General features: G+C 43.4%; 1 protein-coding gene across 8 annotated transcripts; it reads left to right on the top strand.

Annotated features, from left to right (window-relative positions):
- The first annotated feature begins 224 nt into the window (after positions 1-224).
- Positions 225-15852, top strand: LOC110502281 (eukaryotic translation initiation factor 3 subunit A). Of its 8 annotated transcripts, none has more exons than XM_021580199.3 (23): positions 225-373; positions 2277-2467; positions 2578-2714; positions 3007-3170; positions 3662-3861; positions 4031-4239; positions 4552-4723; positions 4958-5062; positions 5235-5333; positions 5801-5917; positions 6122-6307; positions 6654-7001; positions 8552-8656; positions 8790-8903; positions 9116-9238; positions 11444-11597; positions 11873-12072; positions 13504-13592; positions 13693-13710; positions 13830-14269; positions 14503-14644; positions 14826-15010; positions 15301-15852. In XM_021580199.3, exons 1-23 carry the CDS (start codon positions 325-327, stop codon positions 15510-15512), a joined length of 3759 nt encoding a protein of 1252 aa, XP_021435874.3. In that variant the 5' UTR covers positions 225-324; the 3' UTR covers positions 15513-15852. The 8 variants fall into 8 exon arrangements, with proteins under 8 accessions (XP_021435874.3, XP_021435872.3, XP_021435870.3 ...); XM_021580197.3 differs by having other exon boundaries at positions 14503-14656; XM_021580195.3 differs by having other exon boundaries at positions 14482-14644.
- The last annotated feature ends 5440 nt before the right edge of the window (positions 15853-21292 follow it).

Raw genomic sequence — 21292 nt, 5'->3', positions numbered from 1 at the left:
TGTTTATTAAATATTTAATTTATATTTATTTGTTTAATTCTTTACAGCAACGTCATGAAAAAAAAATCACATGAAATTGTAATAAAATTTCCTCTCAATCAATATACATACGTTTAATAATTTACTTACAACCTTTCTATCTGATGTACGTCTCTTCTGTTACATACGGGAACCTTTGTCGTCACTGATGTGGGCCGTTCACGTGGTTCATTCCTTTCCTAGGAGCTTGTCGGAACGGGTGAATGCCTGGCGCGGATGGACCGGTGAAATTAGTCAAATTCACCCAAAACAACCTTCTCTTCATTCCGCGAGAAAGTCAGAAAAATGCCGGCATATTTCCAACGACCGGAGAATGCTCTCAAACGAGCAAATGGTGAGTCGTATATGATCATTTCTTAGATGTCCGCGCTTGCGTCCCAGTTATGTATTCACATTGGCTTGCCGTGTTTCGCTAGCTACGCATGGCGGGGAAGACATGTTTTAAGTATAGAGGTACACTCATTCAAGCCACCCGTGTCACTAGGCCTTTGAATAACACCACCCATAATTACGTTAAAAGGTGTCATAGCCCGGTCAATTCAATAACAGTACTTGAAATCTAAAATCACACCGATCAGATTTATGTCTGTCACTGATGTTAGGCCGGGTGCGTCGAAAAGTACCTGCCATCTTGTTCACAAACTAGCTAACATTAACGTCAGCACATCCTAGCCTTGAAGGGTTAGCTAACGTATTAGCATATCCCCTAGCTAAGCTGCTAACTAGTGACACGGGGATCAACTTGTTCAACTCACTCGGAAGTCACTAATAATCGGTTTCGCCACATCAACTGAAAGGTAAGAGCTGCTGATGGTTAATGTTTTTAGCCTTGTCTTGGATAACTAACAAGGTAACTAGCTAGATTGGATCACCAAAACAGAAGGCCCAGCTAAGATTGGCTATCAATGGGCGAGTTCGTTTTGCATCGCCCTGTTCCCCGGGCAGGGTTTGCATATCTCACCCCCCATGAAAGTCGGTTGTCACGTGATGTTGTCATAGCTAACATTATCTACTAATTAATCTTGCAGTTACATTGTCGCTCGTTAGTCATAACATATGGCTGGTTTGGGGTGTAGCTAAATACCTACTATAGTAGCTAAAGTGCAGCTGGTAGCCTAGCGGTTGGGACAGTACCCGAAAGATCGCTGGTTCGAATACCTGAGCTGACAAGGTGAAAAATCTGTCGATGTGCTCTTGAGCTTGGTCCTTAACCCTAATTTGCTCTAGTCTAGGGGTTCCGTACTACTATTGCTGACCCTGTAAAACAACACATTTCACTGGACCTGTCCGGTGTATGTGATAATAAAAAGTCAGCTATCAGGGCCTCGTTTCCCAACAGCATCTTAAGGCTATGTTCATCATTAGAACGAACCTTCGTAGAAGCGTCGTTAAATCTCCTTCGACATCATTACTAAAGTTGCACTTGAGAAAGCTCATAATCTAAAGACCACTTGAAGAACAGCCAAATATGTGGTTAGATGTGTTGTCCCCCCTGCCGCGTCACTTTATACACAGACGTCCACAAAATAGAGTCAAGATGTTTATATGTCTCACGAAGTTGACTACAATTCCAAAGTTGCCAATGTCTGCAGTTGTTATAAACAAGCAAAGGATAAAAAGATGCTTCAAATGAGAGCCGAGATGACTGCTTTCAAATATAAATAGCCTAACTAAATTATAGGATATCTAGGCCCATATACTGTTATTTCAATGATATTGAAATCAATTTCATGTTAATTAAATGTTGCTTTATTTAGCTACTGTCTGTAATTTCTGCCTCAATATATTTAATGATGTGTAGCCTAATGTGTTCATGATTAAGTACGTTATTATAGGGTAAGCATTAGAATAAGCTGTCTCGATATTTGCGGCCACAAGTGATATCTTTCTAGGAGCTGATCTATCATTATTGTGGAATAATTATAATATCAAGGTAGGATTTGAATGGAGAAAGCTGATCTGAGAGACGGACGGACTGCCTTTCTTTCGATCCTATCAGTATCGACACATGCAACGAAAGAACATTGCTAAGAGCATCATTGAGGCATCTTCGGCTGTTGTAGGAAAGATGCATCATTAAAACACTCGTAAGCCTAAATTCCAGTGATGTTGGAGAAACCGGACTCCGATATTTGTAATCTATTAGGTGTCCTTTGTGTAAGTTATATTGCAGCAACAGATTCACCTTCAGAACATTTTTTTCATCCTTTTTCATGTAATGTGCTATGTTTTTACAGAGTTTTTGGAGGTGGGCAAAAAGCAGCCAGCTTTGGATGTTTTGTACGATGTCATTAAGAGCAAAAAGCATCGAACATGGCAGAAGATCCACGAGCCCATCATGCTCAAGTACCTGGAGCTCTGCGTGGACCTGCGCAAGAGCCACCTGGCCAAGGAGGGCCTATACCAGTACAAGAACATCTGCCAGCAGGTCAGCACACCAAACCCTCTCTTGGACAAGCCTAAACGTGGCATACTATTGATCCTACAAAAGTCACTTGCCTGCCAGAGTTAAGTATGACCCTCTATTTTGTTCTGTAGGTGAACATCAAATCCCTCGAGGATGTGGTTCGAGCCTACCTGAAGTTGGCCGAGGAGAAGACGGAGACAGCCAAGGGGGAGTCGCAGCAGATGGTCCTGGACATTGAGGATCTTGACAACATCCAGACTCCTGAGAGGTATTTATTTTATCTAACCCTTTTATTTAACTAGGAACCTTTTATTTAGCTTAGAGATATGGGTCCATTGAAAACTTTTTCCTATGTAATGGACTGATACTAGATTTCAGATATATTACACTATCCGTAAACTTGATTGTTGCCACCTTTTAATAGCTGTAAACATGATAACTATTGTGCTTCACCTCTGCTGTAAACCATTAGCATGGTAGTAATGTGTGCACAGTGATGCAATGTTGACGGTGTAGTTCTATGAGCTCAAATATGACTTGACTACCTTGTGTGATCCTAGTGTACTTCTGAGTGCTGTGAGTGGTGAAGACACCCAGGATCGTACAGACCGTCTGCTGCTCACTCCCTGGGTGAAATTTCTGTGGGAATCCTACCGCCAATGCCTGGACTTGCTGCGTAACAACTCCAAGGTGGAGCGCCTCTACCATGACATTGCCCAACAAGGTGAGCACAATCTGAACTTTTAACCTGATGTACATCTGGGTAGGCAACTACATTCACCCAATTTGTCAGTGGATGAAAATAATTATACACATTTTCACAGCAAATTGACCACAAGTAAGCCCCAAAAGCATTTCCTACCTGATTACATTGAGACATTAAAAAAAGGAAAGTGGAAATACTTAAACAGATTTCTGAAATTATTTTTATTTTGCTGAGTTCTTGGTGATTAGTTAAAAAAAAACAAATGAACCAAAAACTGCATTCATTTTTACTGAACGTTGGGGGGCCCCAAAAATCACTTGCGTGCCCGTGCCGCCTTTTGCTGCCCCCTGATGTACATTTTCAGTGCCCGGTTTGAGTGTAGGTTTGATGTTAGCTAACAATCTTGTTATTAGAAATATATTAGTCTGAGATGCATAAGTGTTTAGGTTTACTCACCTTTTCTGGCACCATAATCAATTTATTGCTCCTTATCCTAATGTACTCCACAGCTTTCAAGTTCTGCCTTCAGTACACCCGTAAGGCAGAGTTCCGGAAGCTTTGTGACAATCTGCGCATGCACCTGGGTCAGATCCAGCGCCACCACAACCAGAGCACAGCCATCAACTTGAACAACCCTGAGAGCCAGTCTATGCACCTGGAGACACGCCTGGTGCAACTGGACAGTGCCATTGCCATGGAGCTCTGGCAGGTATGTCAAATATGATTAGCTTGCAATGTTTAGTTGTAACAATGTTGCATCTCAAATACTCCTATTGCTCATTTTTTCTTTTTTCAGCAGGCAATTTTATCTACATTTTATTATGAACATTGATTTTTATGTGTTGTGAATGGTGAAATTAGATTTTTGATTTTTACAGGAAGCTTTCAAGGCTGTGGAAGACATCCATGGTCTCTTCGCCCTTTCCAAGAAGCCCCCCAAGCCTCAACTTATGGCCAACTACTACAACAAGGTGTCCACTGTGTTTTGGAAGTCTGGGAATGCCCTGTTCCACGCCTGCACCCTCCATCGCCTCTACCATCTTTCCAGGGAGATGCGCAAGAACCTCACCCAGGAAGAGATGCAGAGGTATGGAAGCCCAGTCCTGACCAGTCTGTTGGAATGTGTGGCAAAAATAATTACTTGAATGGCCATTCCCTTAACAACAACAAAACAATTGTCAGACTTTTCATCAACCGGACTTATGGTTTCTCTCTCACCTTAATCACCTGGCAATCAGTCACCCTCACACCTCTGCCTCACTTGCAACTATTCAGAGCCTTTTGTTACAGGACACTGACCCTTCCTCTTCATGTGCTTTTTGTCATCAATGTTTGTTGATGAGTAGATCCAAGGTTGCCAGTCAGGCAGTTGCTCACAGCTCTCCTCTCGCTCCCTTAGGATGTCCACAAGGGTCCTCCTGGCCACCCTGTCCATTCCCATCACCCCGGAACGCACAGACATTGCCCGCCTGTTGGACATGGACGGCATAATCGTGGAGAAACACCGTAGGCTGGCCACACTACTGGGCCTGCAGTCCCCACCAACCCGCCAGAGCCTCATCAATGACATGGTATATACCCACATGCATGGAACAGACTATAGAAATAACCATATCTTTATGTTTGTGAGCAGACCGGTAACAGTATGTCCCATATGTCAGTGTTAGGAGTATTCTAGTGCTGAACTTGTTTTAGTCTAGAGAAGTCAGAGAAAGTTTAACCAACTGCTGTTTCTTTTTTTTTTTAGTTGTCCTTTTGTCAGGGGTTGTTCACAGTGCTATGTGCATGTAATGTTTCCCCTTTAGGTTCGGTTCAACTTGCTGCAGTACATTGTACCTGAAGTGAAGGAGCTGTACAATTGGCTGGAGATGGACTTCCACCCACTGAAGCTGAGCGGAAGAGTAACAAAGGTAACATTTGAATTCAATGTCGGAACATTGGGCAATTTGACTTGCAACGGTCCAAAAAACAATATAAAATACATACACGTATAACTCCTCTGAAATTACAACAATTTGTGTCATGGCTGATTTCATTTACCATTTTGTTTTTCTTCATCTATGGTATTGACTTTCCTCTTAGGTGTTGAACTGGGTGAGAGACCAGTCTGAGAAGGAGGCGGACCTCCAGCAATATGTTCCCCACCTGCAGAGTAACACCATCCTCAGGCTGCTGCAGCAGGTGACTTATTGCTCATTTTGGATTGCTCACTTATACTTTAATGGTCTGTCAATTTCTTAAACGATAACTGATGTCCTTGTACCGGTAACTCTATACTGCAGGGATGGGCACTATAGGAGGCCGTCGAGCCGATTTTAAATAACACCCACGGTGGATTTAGTAATAATAAAAGAAAAGGTGGATTAAACTACATTTGAACATCTAAATTCTGATATAAACTATGTTAATGTTTTAATCTACCTGATGTCTTTTAAAATAACTGTCCTTTTTACAGCACGCATTGATTATAATTTTATTTTTTGACTAACAAACAGTCAAAAGAATATCCCGACGTGGCTCTCAAGCCTCAGGATGTTGCCCATCCCTGCTATCATGTGGAATGCATGATTTCATTGATTGTTACAATATGCAAATTGTGGTGCTATTAACTAGTCACTGAACACTGTTTTATTTTAATGGGATATTAGGTGGCTCAGATCTATCAAAGCATTGAGTTCAACCGTCTGGCCTCCCTGGTTCCATTTGTGGATCCCTTCCAATTGGAGCGCTCCATTGTGGATGCTGCCCGACACTGCGATCTGCAGGTAGAGTACTGGACATGGATTTGTCAATAATATTCTCTGTACAATTTTGCACAAACACCCAAGTAGATTTTTCACCTAAATACAGGTTTTTCATACCTATACACTTTGAATTAAGTCAGTATTTCCACAACTAAAATATGAACACACTTCTGTTTGTTACACAGAATGGCACACTTGAAATCTTTTTGAAATGTCTTTTTCTAGGTTCGAATTGACCATACCACTCGGAACCTGAGCTTTGGTTCGGACCTGAATTACTCGACCAAAGAGGACTCTCCCGTGGGGCCGTTCTTGCAGAACATGCCCTCTGCCCAGATCAGGAACCAGCTGACAGCAATGTCGTCTTCCTTGGCCAAAGCAATCCAGGTCATCAAGCCTGCGTCCATGCTGGTGAGTACAGCCTCCCGTCGAGATGGCATTTGTACATGCACTGCTAGCCCTATAAAAAAAGTAGACAGCGTCGCTGTCCTCCGTGATAAAATATCAAAACATGCTTTCTATTCCATCATCCCATTGTGCATTCCATAAATTATTATAAGCTATTTAAGGCATTTTGAAAATGTAACATTTTGGGCCAATACTGTATGTATTGTTCCGTGCATACACACACACACCACCAATTCACATTGTGCACGAATAGGGGTTTCGCACAGTATCAATCTTTATTGCTCATTCTCGCTCTAACAAACCTATCCCCATCTCTCACTCTTCTACCCTCTTTGTCCACCATTTCCAGAAAGAGCGCGAGGAGCAGAGCCAGCTAGCCATCACCGCCTACCTGAAGAACGGCCGCAAGGAGCACCAGCGCATCCTGGCCCGCCGGCAGACCATCGAGGAGCGCAAGGAGCGCTTGGAGAACCTCAACATCCAGCGGGAGAAAGAGGAGCTGGAGCAGCGCGAGGCGGAGCTGCAGAAGGTGCGCAAGGCAGAGGAGGAGCGCCTGCGCCAGGAGGCCAAGGAGCGCGAGAAGGAGCGCATCATGCAGGAGCACGAGCAGATAAAGAAAAAGACTGTGCGCGAGCGGCTGGAGCAGATAAAGAAGACTGAACTGGGAGCCAAGGCCTTCAAAGACATCGATATAGAGGTAAACTACACACAAGCTCAACTAAGCTGTACACTCTTGACACCTGTCCAACATAATGCTTTGTTAAAAATGAAAAGATCACATTGAGATCGACGTTAAGGCAAGTTTTCTTCCCAATGGGTGAAAGAAACCCTTATCAGTACCTTTAGTGTTTGCCTGGAATGTACACTGAACAAACAATTATATAAACTCACCATGTGAATTGTTGGTCCCATTTTCATTTTCTGAAATCAAAGATCCCAGAAATGTTCCATAGACACACAAAGCTTATTTCTCAAATTTTGTGCCCAAATTTATTTAGGTCCCTATTGGTGAGATTGTCTCCTTTGCCAAGATCATCAATCCACCTGACACACCTTGTGCTGTAGACAATAAAAGGCCACTAAAATGTGCAGTTTTGTCACACAACACAATGCCATAGATGTTTTGAGGGTGCATGCAATTGGCATACTGACTGCAGGAATGTCCACCAGAGCTGTTGTGCCAGAGAATGGTAACTTCTCTACCATAACGTTTTAGAGAATTTGGCAGTTGCTCTCACAACCGCAAACCGCTCACCCACACGAAGCCATACACGTGGTCTACGTGTATGGCTTCGTGTGGGCGAGCGGTTTGCTGATGTCAATGCTGTGAACAGAGTGCCCCATAGTGGTGATCGGGTTATGGTGTGGGCAGGCAGGCACAAGCTACGGACAATGAACACAATTGCATTTTATCAATGGCAATTTGAATGCACAGAGACGCTGTGACGAGATCCTGAGGTCCATTGTCATGACATTCATCCACCGCCATCACCTCATATTTCAGCATGATAATGCACGGCCCATGTCGCAAGGATCTGTACACAATTCCTGGAAGCAGAAAATGTCCCAGTTCTTCCATGACCTGCATACTCACCAGCCATGTCACCCATTGAGCATGTTTGGGATGCTCTGGATCGACGTGTACGACCGTGTGTTCCAGTTCTCGCCAATATCCAGCAACTTTTCACAGATATTAAAGAGGAGTGGGACGTCATTCCACAGGCCACAGTCAACCGCTTGATCAACTCTGAAAGAGATGTTGCGCTGCAAATGGTGGTCACACCAAATACTGACTGGTTTTCTGAGCCACGCCCTACCTTTTTTATAAAAAGTTTGTGACCAACAGATGCATAGCTGTATTCCCAGTCATGTGAAATCCGTAGATAAGGGCCTAATGGATTTATTACAATTGACTGATTTCGTTATGAACTCTAACTCAGTAAAATCTTTGAAATTGTTGCATTTATTTTTGTTGAGTATAGATAACATCTGAAATCAAAGTTTATTGATCACGTATACAATTTTGCAGGTCAGCAAAATGCTTATATTTCTAGCTCAAATTGCAACAAAATCTAGCAATACAATACACACATAATCCAAAAGTAAAAAGAACAAGAAATGTAAGAAATGTTAGAACCAGCAATGTCGGAGTCCGGAATATAAATCTATATCTAGAATGAGTTTTGGAAATTAAGTGTGGATCTACAATGGTGAAATGAACTAACTATTTAACCTCTCTTTTCACAGGACCTTGAGGACCTGGACCCTGACTTCATCATGTCCAAACAGGTGGAGCAGCTTGAGAAGGAGAAGAGAGAGCTTCAGGACCGCCTGAAGAACCAGGAGAAAAAGGTGAAGACATTTACATTTCAGCAAATGTATATTCCTTGTTTTTGTCTTGCCTGTTAAACAGGTGATGCAGAAAGACCTCCACTAAGGGGGAAATGACTCGCTCAATGTTTCATGTGTGGACTGGTCCTTGCAGATTGACTACTTTGAGAGGGCCAAACGTCTGGAGGAGATCCCCTTGATCAAGAAGGCCTACGAGGAGCAGCGTGTCAAGGACATGGAGTTATGGGAGCTCCAAGAGGAGGAGCGGGTAAGACAATATATTTATTCAGAGTCTATGCCTTTTGTGTTTAACATTCACAAAGCCATTGTAGATGGCAAGCACGAACTGAACGCTCTAGCAATGGAAAACTGTCAGGCTGACTGGTCCATGTTTTTCGTGATGAATTTAATATATATATATATATATATATATATTGTTGTTACACAATGGTCAATGATTATGGTCCATCTGTTTTGTAGATCAGCAACATGAAGGTGGAGCGTGAGAGGGCCTTGGAGCACAAGCAAAGGATGTCCAGAATGATGGAGGACAAGGAGAACTTTGTGGGCAAAATAACAGATGCTCGAAGCTTCATCTACGAGGTAAATGCCATTTTTAAACCGGGTAGTTTGGCTCCTGGATGCTGATTGGCTGAAAGCTGTTATACCACGGGTATGACAAATAACTGTCTACTGTTCTACTTACATTGGTAACCAGTTTATAATAGCAATAAGGCGCCTCAGGGTTTGTGGTATATGGCCAATAAACCACGGCTAAGAGCTGTATGCAGGCATTGCGCATAAGAACAGCTCTTAGCCGTGGTATTTTGGCCATATACCACAAAATGTCATAAAATGTGTATGAAACCACCGACCCTAGAAGCCCATTGGCAATGGAATTAAAGGGAAAATCTGCCCAAAACCACTCATTCCTGTAATTTCAAGTGTCCCATAACACTGAACAATATTTCTTGTGGGAATTTTTTTTTTCATTTTGTCGTTATAAGGTTGTTAGCAATGTGGAAATCTGATGCAGCTCAGGTCGACTACTAAACCCACAATGCAGTGCTATATATGGGTGGGCTAGCGAACATAGCTACACTTTAATACTAAAGTCAATATTAGCATGTGAAGTAGCTAGTTAGCTGTAATATCGCCTAAACAAACTGCACTATCAATTTAAGTCTACAATCTTACCATTGTTTAACCTGTAGATCAATATGCCTCAGAGTGGAGTCTGACAATCACAATAGACTATATGTGGAAACACCCTAACACATTTCTTCTATTTGTCACTTGTCAGTCCATTGCATGACGAGTGACAAACAGGAGAAATCTGTTAAGGTGTTTTCACATATAGTCCTCTTTAAAATAACCAATCTCAGCCCTCTTTTAAACTGAACTCTGTGGTTAAAAAGCTGAATATCTCAGTTCTCTTTGTATTCACGCTGCCCTTGCCTCATTTGCCAGTTCACTTCACCTATTTTGTGGTGCGAGTCCTCTTTGCATTCACATTGCTATGTTTAGAAAGGAACCAAGATCTTTTTCCAACATTCACTCAATGCACTGTGGGTTTTTACAAAGTGCAGGACAAGCCATTCCATCAGAATGTGTGAACAGACAGCTAGATATTCCATATACCTACATACTTTTGGGAAGCTAATAGATTACAATTATGGCTCACCTTTTAACTAAATGCAATCAGAAGATACTATTAACATTTACATGTTGGTAACGGAATAAATAGCAGAAGAATAACTGCAGATTAAATAATGCTGTAATTGAAAATTGTACACCCAATGTAGGCTACTGACCCTTTAAGAGCTAGAATATATTTTGTGCTCTTCTGTGTTTTCTTATCAAATATGTTATCTTCTCACACTATTCAAACCTCACAATCAAATAAACAGCTTATGAAGCTCTCTTAGCCTATAGAGCACATCGCAAACAAATAATCTGAACTAAACTCCACACATACAGTATTTTGGAATTTCTGTGCATCCTTGATAATCGCTAATCAATATCCAAAAACAGCTAATTTTTTCTGTGAACCTGCACAACATTTTCTCTCTTTTGTGGCACCAATGTGAGGGCCTATGGCGGGGGAAACGGTGTTGCAATAGTCTAGTGTGTGGAGCGGGATTAATACCAAGCAAACCTGGGGAGCTTAGTGTTCACATTGCCCTAAAAAAGGGAACTGGACCGCAGAATTCAAGTGAACCAAGCTCTTGAGAAGAAAAAAAAAATAGCAAACCGCACTGAGTTCACAAAAATTGTCTGAAAGGTGTGAACACCGTTAGACCCCATGTTAAATTACACATTTCTTGAGGTAGGAATATATGGTCATTGGCTCATTTGAGAGAAGACACCCTCCCACGTTATGACATCTGCCCGTATTGAAATCTGACATGTATGTTTTGGCAATCTAAAGGTCCTATTCCTATTAACTTCCAGTGTAGCGAGAGCAGCTTTATCTCAATGCTACGTCATAACCGGCTGCATTTCTGCCTGCTTGAACGGCAATATCGCAGATAAACATGAATTGGCCCAGGGAATCGATAGAACATCACTCAGCGATGCACAAAAACAATGTCACATTCAACATGGGTGAATATTTACTTTAAAGAGCTTCAGGTGCTGCAAATAAAGCAGGAATAACCCCTAAAAGTGTTAATTGCCAATGGAGTTCTACCATGAGTTATTTTTGCCTGAGTTATTTTCATTTTTGTATTTTTTATTTTATTAAGCATAAGCTCTTTGTTTTATTAAGAATACACCTCAATATTTTTGTTCTTGTTACCATCCAAGGAAAAACTGAAACAGTTCCAGGAGCGCCTGGTGGAGGAGAGGAAGAAGCGTCTAGAGGAGAGGAAGATCCACCGCAAGGAGGACCGTCGCAACACCTTCCACCGCCAGAAGGAGGAGGAGGCCCAGCGCATCCACGAGGAGCAGCTCAAGAAAGGTACCTCAGCGTCACACCTCAGGCCCAGAGGAGACTTGGTGTATCTAGTATGGATGTCCAATGATCTTAGATCTTGTCAACTCTGATGTTCCTCTTAAAGGGAATAGTTGATGTCAATGGAAGATATCTGCAAAAACTTAAGTTGTGCGCACAGATTTAGGGTCCAAGTGTGTTGGTTGGTGTTTGTTCATCTGGGTGTCCCATGTGACGGTTGCCCCATTTAGTCTTCAGTGCCCTGTTGTCTGACTCTACATGTTTTCCACGTGGTGTTGCAGAGCGCGAGGAGCGCGAGCGCATCGAGCAGGAAGCACGCGAGGCAGAGGAGGCGGAGTACCAGGAGCGCCTGCGCAAACTAGAGGAGCAGGAGAGGAAGCAGCGAGCCCGGCAGCAGGAGATCGAGGAGCGCGAGCGCCGCAGGGAGGAGGAGATGAGGGCCCCTGCCAGGTCTGAGGAGAAACCCAGAGGAGAAGCGAAGGTAGCCTACTACACATTCTTGCCAACATCTCCTCCAGAGCACTTTCTCACAGCTTAATTTCTGTTGAGTCGAAGATGGCTCACTTTAGAGGGATGTTAAAATAATTATAATATTTCTACATGGGTTTATGGTGTGGCCACCAGCTGCATTAAGTACTGCAGTGCATCTCCCCCTCATGGACTGCACCAGATTTGCCAGTTCTTGCTGTGAGATGTTACCCCACTCTTCCACCAAGGGACCTGCAAGCTCCCAGGCATTTCTGGGGGGAATGGCCCTAGCCCTCACCCTCCGATCCAACAGGTCCCAGACGCGCTCAATGGGATTGAGATCCGGGCTCTTCTATGGCCATGGCAGAACACAGACATTCCTGTCTTACAGGAAATCACGCACAGAATGAGCAGTATGGCTGGTGGCATTGTCATACTGGAAGGATGAGCCTGTAGGAAGGGTACCACATGAGGGAGGAGGATGTCTTTCCTGTAACGCACATCGTTGAGATTACCTGCAATGATAACAAGCTCAGTCCGATGATGCTGTGACACACTGCCCCAGACCATGACAGACCCTCCACCTCCAAATCAATCCCTCTCCAGAGTACAGGCCTCGGTGTAACGCTCATTCCTTTGACGATAAACGTGAATCCGACCATCACCCCTGGTGAGACACAACTGCGACTCGTCAGTGAAGAGCATTTTTTTGCTAGTCCTATCTGGTCCAGCGGCAGTGGGTTTATACCCATAGGCGACGTTGTTGCCGGTGATGTCTGGTGAGGACCTGCCTTACAAAAGGCCTACAAGCCCTCAGTCCAGCCTCTCTCAGCCTATTGCGGACAGTCTGAGCACTGATGGAAGGATTGTGCGTTCGTGGTGTAACTTGGGCAGTTGTTGTTGCCATCCTGTACTTGTCCCACAGGTGTGATGTTCGGATGTACCGATCCTGCAGGTGTTACATGTGGTCTGCCACTGAGGACGATCAGCTGTCTGTTCTGTCTTAGGCGTCTCACAGTACCGACATTGAAATGTATTACCCTGGTCATATTTGCAGTCCTCATGCCTCCTTGCAGCATGCCTAAGGCACGTTCACGCAGATGAGCAGGGACCCTGGGCATCTTTCTTTTGGTGTTTTTCCAGAGTCAGTAGAAAGGCCTCTTTAGGGTCCTAAGGTTTCATAACTGTGACCTTAATTGACTACTGTCTGTAAGCTGTTAGTGTCTTAACGACTGTTCCACAGGTGCATTATCATAAATTTTTTATGGTTCATTGAACAAGCATGGGAAACAGTGTTTAAACCCTTTACAATGAAGATCTGTGAAGTTATTTGGATTTTAACTAATCATCTTTGAAAGATCGGGTCCTGAAAAGGGGGCGTTTTCCTTTTTTTGCTGTGTGTGTAATCTAAAGGTAATGAAAGTTGTACACTTTTCCTCTCCAGGACTGGGGTGCTGAGAAGGAGGAGGGCGGTGGAGGATGGAGGAGGCGTACTGAGGTTGAATCGGAGAGGCGTCGCCCTGTGCCTGATAAGTGAGTGGGACTTAATTCAGACTGTATTTTTGAAGCATTTCATCTGGTTAAAAATACTTTTTGTTCACTGGTCCAAAAAATCTTTTATTACTCTCTATAGTGACGCCGTACCAGATAAGTGAGTGGAATTTCATTCAGATTGCATATCTAAAGCATTTTACCTGCTTTAAATACTTTGTTTGTGTTCACTGGTTAAAGTGACCTGTCCTATAATGATGCTGTTCTTTCTCTCTCTAGGGACTGGAGAGCCGATGGCGGCGAGGACAAAGACAGAGAGCCACCCTCCAGGAGAGGAGGAGACGGCCCTCGCCGTGGTGGAGCCGACGACCGTGGACCCCCACGCAGGGGCTTTGGGGATGACGACCGCCCCCTGCGCAGAGGCATGGACGAGGACCGTCCACCAAGGAGAACCTTTGGGGATGATGACCGGGGTCTTAGAAGGGGGGGGGACGAGGACCGCGCTCCCCGCAGAGGCTTCGATGATGGCCCCAGGCGTGGCTTTGACGAAGACAGAGGTCCTCGCCGTGGCTTTGACGACGGCCCCCGCAGAGGCACGGACGAGTCTAGGGCCCCCAGACGCGGAGCTGATGATGACACCTGGGGCCCCAGGAGAGGAGGAGATGACGAAAGGGGCGGGCCCCGTGACGACAAGCCATGGAAGCCAGCTGGCCGGCCCGGTATGGATGTTTCCTGTTTAATCTGTCCCAAATATGGATAATTGAAATGTGGTTGCATGTTTGTCTTGTGTAGTATGTTGTTATTGAAAGCCCGCTCCCTTGTATTTGTTATAATTGTGTTAATTAATATTTAATGAACTTCTAATAGTAAATGTTTGTGTAGTGGCAACTTTTGCCAGTTCTTCTTACACGTTGTGCTGGATCATGGGCAGTTGCTCTGGTGTCTGCTTCAGGTGGTGGCTGGCGTGAGAGGGAGAAGGCCCGCGAGGAGAGCTGGGGTCCACCCCGCGAAGGTAGCAGCAGCAAGGAGGGCGAAGAGGTCGAGAGAGAGGAAAAACAGGAGAGCGAACGCTTCCCTGAGCGCCGCCCACCCAGGTCAGATGCACAGTATGTGGACTTACAAACAGCACCACTGTGATGTGGAGCCTCAAATACTATATGATCAGGAGTGCCCCTAAACTGGTGGATGGTTTTACTCATATAGTGAAAGCTTACTAGTCTTACAGGTGTTTTTATTTAAAAGAAAAATGCCGTAATCGGGGACCTCTGTTTTCAGGGAGGAGGGAGGTGGTGGTGCTTGGAGAAGGCCGGGTGCTGATGATGAGGTGCCCAAGAAAAGCTGGAGAGACTCTGCTCGTCAGGAAGAGCCTGACCGCGAGGATCGCCCTCCTATCCGTCGAGAGCGACCTGAGCGCAGGGATGACCGTGACCGTCCCCCACCCAGCAGAGAACCTGAAGAAGGTAAGATGAGCCTGCTCAGTCCTTTGCAAACCTACCTTACATGTTTTAAAATTTCGGTATAAAGTTTGGTTTTAAACCATTTAGCCATCTCTGTATTCATTGCAAGCGTCAACCAGTATCAAGCATCAACCTATTAATGCAGCAATACTCATACATGCCTATATCCTGAAAAATGAGACTTCTGTAACCCCTGTTCTCTGGTTCTCTGTTTCCAATCTGGAGGATGTATTTTTAAACGCAGTACTTAGTTAAGATGCCATCCCCTAACGAGACAGATTCTCTGCCCACAGGAGGAGGCTCTTGGCGCCGTGCCGGCGACGAGAAGCGTGATGTGCGTAAAGAGGAACGTCCGGCTCCCCCCAGACCCAGAGAGAGTGAGCGTGAAGCGGACGGAGAGAAGAGCTCCTGGCGCTCTGAGAAAGACAAAGAGAACGCTGGTCGCGCCAAGAAGACCAACGAAGAGACCGACGATGACGGCTGGACCACTGTTGCCCGCCGCTGAGTCCACCCTCTCTCTGAGCATCTGCTTCCAATTGGCCCCACAATGACTGTTGTACACCTCTATTGCTGCCAGCCTCCTAGTAATTTTACCATGGCATAAGCTTGTCATCTCATCAATGATCTCTATTGCCATTGAATATGTATTTTGCTAAAATTAAGGTTGCTTCTTAACCTAAAAACTAGTTAATTCCCATTTTGATGTGCATGCTTAGAGTATACAATTAGTCTCACTTAATATCTAGTGTGTGGTTATATCTTAAAGCATTCAACCATATTTAACACAATGAGTTGCATGTTTATAGATAAATACGGCCTTTATTAATAAAGTACTTTGCTCAACAGTTGCATTTCTTTCTTTGCTCACTCAATTTCTCTGTGACTGATTGTGGTAGCATAGCTAGTAGCTACTTTGTAGAACTTCTTACACTTGGTCCTTTTTGAAGGATGCGCAGGATTTGTTATTTTCCTGGTAAGACAAGTTTTAGTAACTTTTTGGTGTTTACTGGGCTGCATCAAATGTGGCATTAACCCTCAAGCTAACAACATTTTACATGCACTATAAATGCCAAAGTATGGACACCCCTTCAAATTAGTGGATTGGACTATTTCAGCCTCACGGGTGTATAAAATTGAGCACACAGCCAGGCAATCTCCATAGACAAACATTGGCAGTAGAATAGCCTTACTGAATGGCCACCTTTCAAGTCTGTAAGTAAAATGTCTGCCCTGCTAATGCTGCCCCGGTCTCAACTGCAAGTGCTGTCATTGTGAAGTGGAAATGTCGAGGAGCAACAACGGCTCAGACGCAAAGTGGTAACACAGAATGGGACCACTCAAGCTCAAAAATAATCTGTCCTCAGTTGCAACATTCACTACTGAGTTCCAAACTGCCTCTGGAAACAATGTCAGCACAAGAACATAGTCGGAAGCTTCAAGAAATGGGTTTCCATCACCGAGCGGCTGCACACAAGCCTACGATCACCATGCGCTATGGTGTAAAGCTCGCTGCCGTTGGACTCTGGCGCAGTGGAAACGTGTTCTCTGGAGTGAATAATCACGCTTCATCTGGCAGTGGTGGACGAATCTGGGTTTGGCGAATGCCAGGAGAACGCTACCTGCCTGAATGCGTAGTGCCAATTGTAAAGTTTGGTGGAGGAATAGTGGTCTGGGGTTATTTTTCATAGTTCGGGCTAGGCCACTTAGTTTCAGTGAAGGGAAATGTTAATGCTACCACATACGATTCTGTGCTTCCAACTTTGTGGCAACAGCTTGGGGAAAGCCCTTTCCTGTTTCAGCATGACAATGCCCCCGTGCACAAAGTGAACTCCGTACAGAAATTATTTGTCAAGATCGGTGTGAAAGAACTTGACTGGCCTGCACACAGCCCTGACCTAAACCCCATTGAACGCCGACTGTGAGCCAGGCCCAACCTCACTAATACTCTTGTGGCTGAATGGAAGCTACTCCCTGCAGCAATGTTCCAGAAGAATGGAGGCTGTTATATAGCAGCATGCCTATGATTTTGGAATGAGATGTTCGAGCATGTAGTGTGCATGGATTACCAAGAAGAAACTATTGGAAAAAGCAACAATTGTAGCAAAATATCAGCTTATTATTACATATGTAATTGTTATCTGATTTATAATAAAAATTCTCACACTTTTAAGCAAAGTTAATTTGCATTTTCTATCAAATGAAAATGTAATTTTTTCCTTTATGTAATGTGCAGCCTTTTTCCAAAGAACAATCCACATTAGTACAAAAAGCTAATGGCAGCATGCCCAAATCCTCCAAGTAACATAAAACTAAATGGTGTAGCACCCAAAATATAAATTGCACCTAAAATATTAGAGGATATGTGTTGATGAACGTAAATGTGCGAAGTTTGATGTCAAATATCGACCTTCTTGATGTCTGGGTGCATGATATGAGCACTAATAATCTGGTTCTCGTGGAGTCCTGGGTCAAGGGTTCGATCATGGCTGAGGACATTGGAATTGCTGATTACAACATCTTCCGGTGTGATAGACTGAAAAAGAGGAAAAGGAAAGGGGGCTAGTTCGTCAGTTGTACAACTTAATGCATTCAACTGAAATCAGTGTTGCCAATTTAGCGACTTCGTCGCTATATTTAGGGATTATTCAGACCCCTCTGGACATATTTTCAAAAAAGCGACTAGTGACTTTTTCTGGTGTTATTGGATACGTTTGGAGACTGACGTGAAAACACGTATCATTCTTACTCTTCTCAACGAGCAGCGGGTGCACTCACAGGCAGCCCAGTCCTCGCGTAGCAGTCACTCCCAGCTGCAGCCAGAGCAGGAGATGTTCACCCCTCCGCGTCCAGACTGCAAATGAATCATGCATGCAGGAAGCCGCCGCTGGCTGATCCCGCCCTGGCTTACATTCAGGGTGGGATGTAAATGTAAAATGTCATTTGTCTCAAATAAATCACTGCATTTGACTCACACAGTCTCAGTCACTTACTCACCTTTTCTACTGTGTGGGTGCCTCTCTGTGAAATAAGCTAAACATCTAGCTGGCTAGCTCATCATGTCTCAGTTTAAACTGTACACTCAAAAATACAGAAAGGAGTGGGAATCAAACCCTGAATTTAAAGTCTGGCTGAAGCTGTTTATTGGAGATGATACACAGGCATCCTGCCTGTATTGTAAGGCTGATTTCTACTCCAAACTTAGTGATGTAAAAAAAAAAACACATGACAACTAAAAAACATACTCAAAAGGCAAAGCCTTATAACAGTTCCACCCAAAACAAGAGGCCACCATGGCATTAGCTATCGCTGAACACTGTTCCATGCTGGCATGTGATCACATTGGAGAAGCATGTAGAGCTGCTTTCTCAGACTCCACAGCTGCTGCTGCTGCCCACTTAAAAATGCACAGGACAAAGTGCACAGAAATGATTAATGGTGTTCTAGCACCATACTTTCTGAAAAGGTTGGTCGCAGATGTGGGTGACCAGCGTTTCAGCCTCCTCCTCGATGAGTCCACAGATGTAAGTGTTTCCAAGTACCTGAGGGTTGTGATAAGGTACTTTAGTGACACCAAGCAGACAATTGTATCAACATTTCTGGGGCTTGTTGGGATGGAGGGAGGAGATGCCAAATCTATAGCCTGTGCTGTTGTGGCTTTCCTCGAGAAGTGTTGTCTTAAAAAAGAGAATCTCCTTGGGATAGGGACTGACAATGCCTCTGTTATGACGGGGATTAACAGTGGGGTCCATAAAGTGCTGAAGGAGGAGTATGGCCTCAAATATCTGGTTGTTATTCGCTGTGTGTGCCACTCTGCAGCTTGCTCATTTGTAATTCTAAACATATTTAGGGTGTTTTTTACTCACTTTATGTCTCTCCCACGACGTTATTCCTCTCTCCTACAGCGTCCATCACAATTACATGCACATTGCCAATTATGCAAATTAGATGATGATGTGACTTTTAGGACAGCCAATAGCTACTTTCCTTACTGGCAACACTGACTGAAATTTGTCTTCGGCATTTAACCCCTCTGAATCAGAGAGGGGGGGCGGCTATGTGAAATCGGCTCTTGTGGCATCATGTTCTCTAAGAGTCACTTTACCATCCACAGTTGTTATGCCCGTAAAGTCATACCATGTCAAATGAGATCACGACACCTATGTTGAAACAGGAAGTTTTGGTACAATCTTAAAAATGCTAACACGTAATTTTAGTTAAAATGCTTCAGTTAATTTTGAGAGAAATGGCAGTAGAAATGCCTTTATGTGGAAATATTGCTATAATAACCATCATATCGGAGTAAATTTAGAGTCACGCAATATGGTGTGTGGTCCTCCCACTACGACCAGAATACGACTCGGGGAAACCATGCAGTTTATTAAACCACAGATTAAAGAAATGATGACGAACTTCACAGGATGGTGAAAGTGCACGGTGATGAGCTTGATGCTACTTTCAAATAAATATTGAGTGTCTTATTCTTGTGACATAATGATATATGCTTGACTGTCGTTTGACCAACAAATTATTCTCACTCTTATGTAATCATCAGGTAAACCAGCCTACCAGCACTGTATCTGCGAGCTGTTGGCTGGAGTACATGTGCCAAAACCAGAGTAGGAACATTTGCTATTTAAAGCAACAGTTTGTGACTAAATTATCGGAGTTGAAAATGCGATGGAAACACACTGAACCTCAGATTATTCTTCGGTACATGAAAATGTAAGTGATGTCATTTGTCTGCAAAAAGTCTGTTTGGTGTAAACATCACTGGTGGGAAAATTTGCATATTTTCTTTATGTGGATTTTAGAATATTTGCATGACAATCTGTCGCCAATTGGATGGAAACCTAGCTGCTACTACCAAAACCAAAACGTTTTTGAGTGTTTGGTTTTAGATTTGGCCTTATGCCAAGATATGCATGTGTTTGTAGCAGAGATTTACCTTCCCCTGTTGTGCTGAGGGATTCTGTTGAGACTATTTATGAATATTTAAAACCTTGTCTGTCATCTGAATGTGTTATTTTAAAGAGATTTTAACCTGGATTGGTTTACCCTGGCCTCTGATGATTTGTAGAATATTTGTTTTGACTTTAACCTGAGTCAACTCATCTCTGAACCTACACCTATTCATGTAAGAAACCCAGGAAACTCCTCGCTGGTTGACCTAATTTGAACAAACGACTTAGTCAGTGTGTTTTTGCTAATGGGTTACCCCAGCCTCTGATCATTGAATAATATCCGTCTTGACTTTAACCTGATTTAACTCATCTGTGAACCTACATAGATTAATGTAAGAAACCCAGGAAACTCCTCGCTGATTGACCAAATTTGGACAAATGACTTAGTGAGTATGTTTTTGTTAATGACATCAGTGATCACTGTCCTACTGCATGTATTAGAGATACCAAACAGAAAAACATCGATCCTCATATGATTATGACGATACATTATTTTGTTTATTCTCCCCAGGCGTTTCTTCATAATATGAATTGCTCTGAGCTTTCCTCTATGAGCTGCATGCCAGAGCCTGAATTGGCTCTAGAACATTTCTCATCTATTTTTATATCTCTGGCAGACTAACATGCCCCCTTTAAACACCTTAGAGTTAAAAATAGAACAAATCCTTTGTTCTCTATAAAACTTTCAGGTCTCATTATGATGAGAAATCCGGCCTGGGCCAAGGCTAGAACAAATGACTCGGTAGCTGATTGGCAGCGTTTCAGACTAATGAGTAATAAATGTACTTCCTGAATTAAGTAGCTAAATCAAGCTACTTTCTAAGTTAATTCACATCTGCTGGTGAACAGTCTACATTTTGGAAAACAGTTAATCCACTGAAGTGTGGAATTTTATTTTATTTTTTCACCTTTATTTAACCAGGTAGGCCAGTTGAGAAGAAGTTCTCATTTACAACTGCGACCTGGGCAAGATAAAGCAAATCAGTGCGGCAAAAACAACAACACAGATTTACACATAAACAAACGTACAGTCAATAACACAATAGAAAAAATCTATGTACAGTGTGTGCAAATGTAGAAGATTAGGGAGGTAAGGCAATAAATAGGCCAATGAGGCAAAATAATTACAATTTAGCATTATTAACACTGGAGTGCTAGATGTGCAGATGATGCTGTGCAAGTAGAAATACTGGGGTGAAAATGTATCTCCTCACCTGCATAATCAAGTTGTGTTTAAACTTTTCTACTTGTGATGTGCTAGATGCCTTGCTTAAGATTGATGTAAAAAAAACAATCCACCGGGGCTGATTTGCTTCATCCTTGC

This window comes from Oncorhynchus mykiss, chromosome 23 (genome assembly GCF_057628025.1).
Source record: "Oncorhynchus mykiss isolate SJ-2025 chromosome 23, ASM5762802v1, whole genome shotgun sequence".
In the NCBI taxonomy this organism is placed as follows: Eukaryota; Metazoa; Chordata; class Actinopteri; order Salmoniformes; family Salmonidae; genus Oncorhynchus; species Oncorhynchus mykiss.
The sequence above is the reverse complement of the archived record's forward strand: the minus strand, read 5'-3'. Positions and strand labels throughout refer to the sequence as shown.

Excerpts from the sequence above, each read along its gene's own strand:
- LOC110502281 (XM_021580194.3), top strand. The coding sequence starts at position 325 with ATGCCGGCATATTTCCAACGACCGGAGAATGCTCTCAAACGAGCAAAT. Across the intron at positions 374-2,276 it reads TGCTCTCAAACGAGCAAATG|AGTTTTTGGAGGTGGGCAAA; the intron begins GTGAGTCGTATA and ends ATGTTTTTACAG. Across the intron at positions 5,918-6,121 it reads CCCGACACTGCGATCTGCAG|GTTCGAATTGACCATACCAC; the intron begins GTAGAGTACTGG and ends GTCTTTTTCTAG.